The sequence below is a fragment of the Crocodylus porosus genome, unplaced genomic scaffold, assembly GCF_001723895.1.
Source record: "Crocodylus porosus isolate Cpor-Errol unplaced genomic scaffold, CroPor_comp1, whole genome shotgun sequence".
Taxonomy (NCBI): Eukaryota; Metazoa; Chordata; order Crocodylia; family Crocodylidae; genus Crocodylus; species Crocodylus porosus.
The window spans coordinates 18,975,181-18,985,654 of record NW_017728921.1 but is presented as its reverse complement, the minus strand read 5'-3'; the positions used below and the strand labels follow the sequence as shown (position 1 = coordinate 18,985,654).

General features: G+C 46.6%; 1 protein-coding gene across 1 annotated transcript in view; it reads right to left on the bottom strand.

Moving 5' to 3' along the window:
- PXN (paxillin) overlaps positions 1-10,474 on the bottom strand; it is a 66,513-nt gene that overhangs the window by 17,833 nt on the left and 38,206 nt on the right. The window contains exons 2-3 of the mRNA XM_019539407.1: positions 3,502-3,728; positions 2,819-2,934 (exon numbers count right to left, since the gene is read on the bottom strand). Of these exons, the coding sequence (XP_019394952.1) occupies positions 2,819-2,934; positions 3,502-3,728 (343 nt within the window). The remainder of the gene's footprint in view (positions 1-2,818; positions 2,935-3,501; positions 3,729-10,474) is intronic.

Sequence of the window (10,474 nt, the reverse complement as noted above, 5' to 3'; positions counted from 1 at the left end):
GGGGGAACTGTTGGTCACACGTGAGGAGCACCAGCAAGGCTGAGGGGAGTGGGGGGCTGTGAATTGGGAGTGAAGGGAAATGGAACGGACAAGGGCAGGGCACCAGCTTATCAGGGCTGCTCAGCACCACAAAGCAGCAGGGGGACAGCCATAGTTGCACCCACATTCTGGTGAGCAAAGGGGGTAGAGAGCTCTGATGTTCCAAGGCAAAAAAAAAAATCAAAACGCCAATATATACAGGTATGTAGAATGTATTTTATTATAATAATTGAGGCAATGATAGGCTTCTAAACTGCTTTAAAATTGTAAATATATCAACAAAACATTATGTTCAGTTGATACCTATATATACATAGGTATATTAAAATGAAGCAGTGTTTCATTTTAATCATGGAAAAAACATGGATTTGGGGGGTTTAATCAAAGATTTTTGGATTTTTAATGAGAAAACCAGGATCCCTGCTAATGACCAAGTGAACAGCAGTATACAGCAGGCTATGTGGCAACCAAAACCCTCCTGCAAGATATTTTTTCACACTTCTAAAACCTGTTATCCTGGAGAGCACAAATCTATTTATGAAACTATGAAAACTGTTTAATGCTTCACTAAATGAGTGTTCATTTAAAGTTCATTTAATATATAAAATTGACTATTACATTTATTTTAGATGATAATTAGTGATGCCCCACCCCTTACACATCACTCTCTAGCTTACTTCCCTCCCATACTCAGGGTGTGGTGGACAGTAAGCCTCACAACACTGGGAGGTGGGAAATAAGCTTAGCTTCATTTTACAGACAGGAAAAACTGAAGCACACAGGGAAGGGACTTGTTCAATGTCACAACACAAATTAGTTTTACATCTGAACTCAGGAGCCCCAGGCTGTCTCCATCCTGTCTCAGACTGTTAATACATTACTGGTTCTAGGATTGTGAAGCCTGCAGTACAAATGACAACCGTAAAGCTCCATGACTGAGCCAGTAGGTATGAATCTAAAGTCAAGCCCATGGATATTATAGCATCAGCAGGCAGTGCTGGATCCAAGCAGCCAGGCTGTCATGCTGGGACCAGCAGGTCATGCCATACCCCCCATATTAGAAGAAAAGAAGAGGTTAAGCTCTGCTCCAGTTCAAGCCATTTGTGTGCAGCCCTCAGGGTCCTGGCATACTGTGATTACTGCTTCAGTTGGGCAATGCCTGGGTGTCCCTATTAGTACATTCCACCAGAATTAGCCCTTCAATGCTGGTGACAAAATCTTTATTAAAAACAACTTCTGTCCTGATCAAAAGAACAAACCAAGCCAGCTGGAATATTCACCCAGCCACCACTGAAGCAGCTTAAAAATCCTAGAGAGAAGATGGAGTCTCCAGCACGGGGGAGCCGCTGGAGCAAATTCCAGTAACTTGGGAAAGCGACAGTATGGGCACCTATACATATGAGAGAGCTCTGCTCTAATTAGCACACATCAGAGTGAGTCTGCTGAAACGTGCTAATTAGTGCACTCCAGCAGCGTCTGCATCACATGTATTCTGCGTCCCCACATTTCAAAATGGTTGAACAAGCTTTGGTTAAAACAACCCCGCTGCCATTTTGAAGCATGGGACACTGAATACACGTGACACTGTGGGTGCTTTAATATCCAGGGGTCAAAAAAACCTAAGGAAAACAAAAGCAGAGCAGCGCACACAGGGGCAGCATGCACCACTCAAAACCGGACCATGGCCAGCCAGAGCCATACTGCGGCTGCCAGTCAGACTCTGAGTGGCAGGATCGCTGCTGCTGCAGCCCCAAGGAGGACCCCAGGACCCCAGGTAAGGCTACTGGGGCCATCCCAGTGCTGGCCCCAGTCTCCCCTCCCCCACCCAGGATAACTAGCCGTGGACCAGAGGGCGCGGGGCACAGACATTCCCCAGGGACAACTAGTGGTGGCACAAGGTGCACCACTGCTAGATGTCCCCTGGGAACCAAACAGCCACACACATGTGGACACAGCCTAAAAGTACAGCAGCAAGCAAACCAATAAAAATCACTGTCACTCCAACTTTGCTCCCTCTCCACAGTCTCCAAATGCATGAGGGGAATGTGTATGCAGGTAAAACAATATAGCTAAATAGTTCTGACTTCTCTGAGCCAAAATTTAAAATGCTGCCATAACCAGTCAGACTCTTCTTTCTTTCAAGTTCATTTCAAAAATCAAATCATTTCATATCACACCAGTTCACAGGTAATGGAATCATTTCCATCAGTCGTTCCCTAGACCTAACTTCTAGCTACTTCTAACAAACTGCCACTGGGATGCTTAACACAAAAATAATGAGAAACCATTCTTGGCATTTTTCTAGAACTTTTCATCCACAGAGCTCTAAGCAGGTCCAGTTTTGCTTTATGGATTACCTCCATTTTACAGCTGAGAAAAGAGATACAGTACAGCTGACTCAGCCAAAACCAGAGAGCAAATTGCTGGCACAGCCTGGAATAATACCTAAGTCTCCCAAATCCTAGTCCAGAGCTCTGCCCCTTTAAATCATGTTACGTAGTACACTGTCTATGGAGGGATTATGCCTTCAACTCTTCTTAATTTTTTTTTTTTTTTTTTTTACAAGTTTTACCATTGTGCTACTTTGAAATAAGGCTAAATCCAATAACCCCATGAAAAAGAAGTAATTGAATCCAGGGAGTCCTGAACAATTAAGCCAAACTAGGGTAAGACATGCATCAGGCATTCAGTATTTATATCACTGCCTACAGCTCTGACTGTTTCAAACACCCCATATCCCATGATTTAAACTTCTTGTCTACTAGAAGGAAAAGGATACCTGTAGACGTGCTCCTCTTCACTGGCACGGGAGGAAGGAGAGCTGATGCTCTCTCTGGGAACAGAGGCACTGGAGCTTTTGACAGCAGAGCTGTACACAGGAGACTGGGACTGAGGCTGTGGAAATAAGACTGGTTCAGCATTTTCAGCCTCCAATATAAGCGCGCACACAGCAGTGAAGTCACATGCTACGAGCTCAGTACAGAGACCAACAACAATCAGCTCCATGACATATCAGCCCCAGCCCCCACCACCTCAGCTAACCCAGCAAATGTCTCATGCTCATTCTAGCCTTGCCCAAGAATTATGTCTGAGCCAGACACCCCACAACCTGCTTTCTACAGGCTACAAGGTGGATGATTAATTCTAGTCACATTGTACTAGAATAGGCTTTTTGCCAAAACCATAGGGTTTTTGCCAAAATGCTGACGATGACAGGGCTTCAACTAGTATTTTATCATTGATGCAGAATACCAGGTGCCTAGGCTTTCTCCTCCCACAACTGCACCATCTTGCTGGGTATCCAGACTTCTCCCATCTCTACACTATTCCTGTCTGGAGGACATCCAAACTCGTCCTCACTCCCTAAAGCTCTTTCCCTTCCTCACACATTCCATCACCCTAGATACACCCAAGCCACAGATGCGGGCTCCCGTACCCCCCCTGCAGCACATATACACTTACCTGCTGGTGGATATATCTGGAGGTAGTGGGTTGCCACTGGTCTAAAGGGTCAATCACAGTCCCATTCAGGGCCTCACTAGAAGGAGGTGGTGGTACAGGTGGTGGCACTGTAATCTCCTGGTACGTATGGTTTCCAGTTGGGTAGGAATAAGGGGTCTCCTCTGACAGGAACACTGGCCGTTTGGAGATATGCGAGGTGGTGGACTCCAGGTCCGCTAGCAAGGCATCTACAGAGACAAAATATGAACAGCCTCTTAGTCATGGCTACATACAGTCCAGCTGTGTTTTTGCTGTCTTGTTCTGAGATTTTTTTCATTGCAGCTCCTGTGGGCAATTCGTTGTATGCCCTGAAAAGCCTGGGATAAAGATGCCATTTTCTAAAGCCCAGTACTGAACAGGTTAATAAAAAAACTGCTAAAGGAAACACCAAGAGGTCCCAAAGAAGCCAGAAAAAAACTCTCATTTTAGGATTTTGTCCCAACTGTGAACAGCCAGAAGCCTTCGATCTCACTGCGTTTTGCAGCGGTGAAAACCAGAAGAAACCTGCCCAGAGAAAGCCTCAAGTCAGGGTATTGACACTGACAAATTAAAGGCTGTGTATTATCATGAAATCATTAAATGTGGCCGCAAGTGCTGCTTTCTGCAGGAAACAAGATCTCTGGAGGGGTTTTTCTCCAGAGCTCAAGCTGGCATAATAGAGACTTAAGTTTCAATCAGGGCACCAGCAAGCATTTGTGCTCAGCCTCCCCTGACAAAAAAAATTCCTCACTCAGCACAGAGCAAACCGCACAAACGGTTAACTGGATTCCCGTGCCTGCCAGGTAAATGCAATTTCATCTCCTGGAAACAATTCTCAACTCACTGGGTGGAGACTGCTCACAAATTCCTGAAGGCAAGAAAAAACCTCCATCAGTCCGAAACACACACACACTAGCATGCTAAACAGAGGGGAACACAGCGGAGGAGGGTTATACCCTTCTCAAGAACCTCCAGACTGGAGAAAGATATTCACTTTCATCGCTGAGATGAGATGAGAAAAAGCACTGCCATCATTCCAGCTCTCTTACACTCTGCCCTACCCAGGCCAACGGTTCTGCTTCTCACCCTGACTCACAGACATATCCCAACTTGTTCTGGGCATCCTGTCCTGCCCGCGATCTCTCCCAAGGGCCTGCTGCAATCCTTCCCCAATAATAGAAAGTCCAGGGGCTACTGCAGGTCTGGGCTGTACTTGTTTTCTAACCAAAGCCCCGCTGACTGGGTGACCAACCCTGCAGAGGAGCGGCCAACTTCAGCATACACCTCTTCAAAACTATTAGAAAAAAGAGGAGCTGGTCTGCTAGGGTCAGATGCATTCTTCATTACCAGAACATCATTCAAGACAGGCAGGACAGCTCAGAGATAGGAGCTGCTGCCAGAGTCCCGCTCTGTAACACTACTCATGTAGGATTAAAAGATGCAGCTGCCTCCAGAAGCTCCTTTAACTGCTCTCCTCCTGCAATCTACATGGAAAATACAGCTAGATTGCTAGAACTCGACAAAACTCATCTTCAGGCCACAGGCGGGCCTCAAATAGCAATGACAAGGCACTCCAGTGATGCTCTACTGCCCTTAAGCACGGAAGTCACTTGCCTCCTCAGAAACCACTTGCTAAACTGAGCTGCTCACACCAGCCAAACACATTCAGCTACCCTTGAAGGTGTAGCAAAGGGTCAAATAGCCTCTAAAGAATAACAGCATTGCAACATGCACACAGACATGGAAGGTGCAGCTTCCCCATTCCCCAAGAGCACTTCCCCACCATGGATCAAAGTTAAAGCATTCAAAGTCCCTCCCTCTGCCAGAACAGAACAATGCCCTGGCAGAGAGGATGTCACATTAAATTAGTTCTACACCTTGAGATTAGCCCAAAAGATGCTCCAAATCATCCGAACCACAATCATCTTCCTGCAGTAGCCAAAATATCCCAGAAACAGATTACCCAGAGAAACAGGCTGTCCACAGCTGGGAAGTCATCAGTTCAACTTTTTTTTTTAAACAAAAGAACAGCTGGTGGATTCCAGAACTCAGGACACATACTGCAGGGAGCCGCTGAAGAGCTGCAGTTGCTCTGACCGGGCAAGTGCTATGATGATGTGGTTTTGTGTACATAATTTCCTGTACAAGTGCTATCAAAGAAGGTGTGGCTCTTTCATACATGCACTTCTCTCTACTAAAGCAAATCAAGCTCCACCAGAAAGCAAGAAAACCATGGAGACTCAAACCACAGGATTTTCAGTCTCAGGGCTGCAAAGAAGCAAGACTCCTGTCCCTGGCGACGTGAATACATCTGTACTTCACTGCTTTTCTCCTACTAAGGGACAAGCCCTTCCTTACCACGGAAATAACTCATCATAGCTTTCTCACCCGTCAATGAGAGGCTGGGCAGAAGACCTGCCAATTTCTCTTATTTCATAAAACTAAGTGAAACTGGCTCAGTGAACTTGTTTAGCCCTGTGCATTTGTGCACATGTGTGGGGTGGGGAATCCGGACATAACCACTGTACTCAGCCTGTGAAAGAGTTAAGGAGCAGACATTACACTTTAATGATTAACTCTCCCCCCCACAAACCCTCCCTCTTCCTGACTTGAGCAAACACTGCAGAGCTGAGGAACAGGAAGCTGAAGGAGGAGGGGAGAAGGGCTGGAGGGGGAATCACTCACAGTTACTCAACCAGAGACTAAGGGCTGGTGACAAATTGTGCTTCAGCTTCAAAAGTGATCTGGAAGCAGTTACACATCCCCTAAAGTCTGTACACATCGGGAAACTAAGACAGGGAAGTTTATCTGCCCTCTACAGAGCAGAGAGATCCCCACCCAAGACTCATTCTAACAATCAGCACAAGAGCAACGCTCAGTCCATAAGCTAACTTCAGGAGAACATCAAAAATCCTGCTACCAACAAAGCAAATGATTCAATCTTTCTTTTTTTATATACAGTTTCTTTCACCACCAAAGTGCCCAAAACACTTTATGCCTGAGGTTTAAGTCCAGCTGAGACACAAACGTGACCCTCTCTCAATGACACAGAAAAACAAGCAGACTTATGCTTTGAAGGGAAAACTAACTCAGATCTCACACTAACTCCCAAAGAGATAACAGGGCCCAGGTAGCCATAGCTTGCCACACTGTGCCAGACTTTGGGACATCATGAGAAGTAGTAGCCCACCACACTGGCTGCTCCTAAGGATGTTAAAAGCTTCAATTGATTTCTTGGTTAATGAAGTGGTTCCCTTCTTTGTGCCCCCAGCATCCTGTCCTGGAACAGACAGCACCAAGTGAGGTAAGGATAAAACATCTTCACTGAATAATTTCAACATGTTAATGGATGCTGATACTTTATACCACTGCTGGCCAAGAGAGGGCATCATTACATCTCTACACTCACAGCAAGGTGGAACTTGATCGAGCATTTGCTAACTTGGCAGCAACATAGCTCTCCACTTGTTCGGTTCCAAAGGGCCAGGAATCTGCCCTTACTGCCAGCTCGCGCACTGACCTTCTGTCAAGCCCACTTACGTTGCAACAGCGAACCCTGCAGAAGCCTGCAACCATGATCCAGCGCACACTGTTGAATTGCTAGGACTGCAACCTGAAATGTCAGTAATCACAGCACACATAGCAATAATGTTACAGTCTGACTTGATTTTAACATTTCCTGTTGGAAAATTTCTAGGGTAGAAGTAGAGCTTTAGCAGGTAGAAACCCTCCAAGGTCAAAAGGGATCAGAGGCTTCCTTCCAGGGAATGATTTTGGCACTCTTGTAGCAACTGGATCGGTACAATATAATACCAGAATATCAGTTCACTGCATCCTCACAGGAACACCCTTTCACAGGAAACAAAAAAGGAGGGCAGGCTCTCCCTTCTCAAGAAAAGAGGAGACAAATGTAAGGTGCCTTGCAAACCAAACTCCCACAGATTCACTGTACAAGAGACTTGGGGGCAAATGCAGTGAATCAACACTGTCCACTTACCAGTTACTAAACAGAAGCATGAAAACCACAAAGAAAACTATAGCTAGAGCTACCCTCTAACACTGGGACTTCCATTTGCACTCTCCTGAAGTGAGCTTTCTTAGTGCTAGCACTGCTGTCAGACAGGGTGTGTAGAAAAGGGGGAACCTAACAAAATGATACCGATCTGTGCCAACTCTACCCTCCATCCACATCACTCCACTCTCACAGCTGGTAAAATACTGAATCAATTTTTAGAGATGAAAGACAACCAGGCAGCCCCAACACCCAAGCTGTGAAACGGCTTTACAAGGTTATACCTTGCTCTGTACACACATGGATTCTCTCTCCAAGGCCACTAGACAGTTGACTGCTGACCTTGGCCAACAGTACACGCTGAGCCAGCTCATAAGCTAGAAGCAAACAGCAACTTAACTAGCTTTCCTGTGGCAAATCAGATGGAAAAAAGGAGGAGCCCTAGCTTGACCAAACCAAGCCTAAAATGGACTCCAGCTTCAGCTCAGAGTGCATGCCTCACTGATTTCAGAAGGCAAAGCACTCACATTCAAGCAGTTATTCTCTGCCAGTTTTCCTGTGATATGAGGGATACTTAATGAATGATTGAAGACATGATACCAGGTATTACAACAGCACTCAGTTGCAGTTGGGCACTAGGACCCCAGCTGGCCCTTCCACCATGAAACATTGCCAATTAATAATAATTATGCACTGCAGTGTCCCTGCTATTCTGATCTTTGAATCCCACATGCAGCTCTGCCAATGGAGTTTGTTACCAACTGGAGGCTCTTGATACAGACTGCATTGCCTCAAGGTAGTTCCTGGCAACTGCCGATGTTGTCAATTATTTCAACTGTTGGGAACAGCGGTTCTCAAGCTGTGGTAACTCCAGCACAGGGTCAGTTATACGGAAAGAGATATGTAGAATAAGGATTGAGACATCAGCCCCACCACAGGATTTGCCTTATAAATAGGCAAAAAAAGATAGAGAGAGAACTTCTTAGCATAAGTCTGCTACCAGTCCAAACAGCTCCACAAGTGTTAATCATCTCCAGAAGCAAGGCAAAGTTAGACACTGTACATTCCTGCCCTATCTCCCCTGCACTGCACTTGCACACGCGCACCCCGATGTCAGACAGAAGAATAGCTCATGCATTCCAAGGACTCTGATGCAGCTTCCCCTGCCATTCCCTGCATGTCAGCACTTGCTGTCCTGAGAACGCAGTATCCTCAGGCAGAAGCAGCTCTACAAGCAGCCGCAAGGGCAAATGCCTAGGCTTCCCACACCCCAGGTTTGTCCGATGAAAGCCATAAATGCCAGACTAAGACATCACAACAGCACAAAAAAACAGCCCAAAACACTGGATTTGACCATGCTGAAAAATCCACAAGTGAGGCACTAATTGGCCTAACCTTATTCTACACTGAAAACCAATTATGCACCAACCCAGCAAAAACATAGGTATGTGCCTTCCATCTGACAAATCATGAGGCCAACTGCCAGCTCAACATTATGTAGTCTGGGACCCCACTATCCAAATCCATTTTACCTTGGAGTCACCCTTAAGCAAACCCTCTCATACAAAAAACACATCATGAAGACAACAGCAAAGGTGAGCACTTGTAACAAACATTCAAATCACTGCTCTGGCTCTCAGCGTCTCCTCTGCCAAGTATGCATGTCCTGCATGGGAGAGATCCATACATGCTGAGCGCCTTGATCCCGTTCTGAATGATAGCTACTGGTGCCTCACAGGATGTCTGAAGCCTACCAGCCTAAACAGTGTGTATTTGCTGCCTGGCATCATTCTACCTGACATCACAAGAGCAACGACCGGCAAGATAAAATGACTGAAACAAACGGAAGATGCGAGGCACACGTGCAAGGCGCCATCCTGCAGAACACATGTCTGAAGTCACGCAGGAGCTTCCTCACCAGCACCCAACCTCTCAATGCCACTCCCAAGGAGACATGACTACAGATGTGGACTGAAAGGCTGAAGAAAATACCCAACAGTGAAAAATGGACATTCCAGCAATGAAGTCTTTACCACCAGTGGCTGACAAACCATGGAAAAGGTGGTGATGTTTCAACCACCTACATACCAAAGGTTGGACACACCAAGGAACTGATGATGAAGTGGGCTTATACCACTGGTTCAACCACCTGCAACTGCAGCACAGGGCCTCAAACTATGCAGCACCTGCTGCGATGTGCACTCCTTGAAGGCACATAGATTCATAGATGCAAGGGTTGGAAGGGACCTCAACAGATCGTTGAGTCCGACCCCCTGCCTAGGCAGGAAATAGTGCTGGGGTCGCATGACCCCAGCCAGATGCTTACCCAGCCTTCTCTGAAAGACCCCCAAGGTAGAGGAGAGCACCACCTCCCTTGGAAGCCCATTCCACATTTTGGCCACCTTTACCATGAAGAAATTTTTCCTGATATCTAACCTAAATCTGTTCTCTGTCAGTTTGTGACCATTGTTCCTTGATACCCCAAAAGGCACCCTGGTGAACAGAGCATTTCTGATCCCTTGCTGCGTCCCCCTAATGAATTTGCAGGCACCCAAAGATCATCTCTCAGCCTTCTCTTGTGGAGGCTGAAGAGGTCCAGGTCCCTCAGTCTCTCCTCATAGGCCTTGTCCTGTAAGCCCCTAACCACACGAGTGGCCTCCTCTGGACCCTCTCGAGTCTATCAACATGCTTCTTGAAGTACTCCAACTGCAATCTGACCAATGCCGCACAGAATCATAGACTCAATGAGTCAGGAGGGACCTAGACAGATCATCTAGTCCAACTCCCTGCCATGGGCAGGAAGGAGCCCTGGGGGTGGCAGGGGTCATAAGACCCCAGCCAGGTGCCCATCTAGTCTCCTCTTGAAGATTTCCAGGGAAGGTGAGAGCACCACCTCTCTGGGAAGCCTATTCCAGGTTCTGGCCACCCTTACAGTGAAGAAGT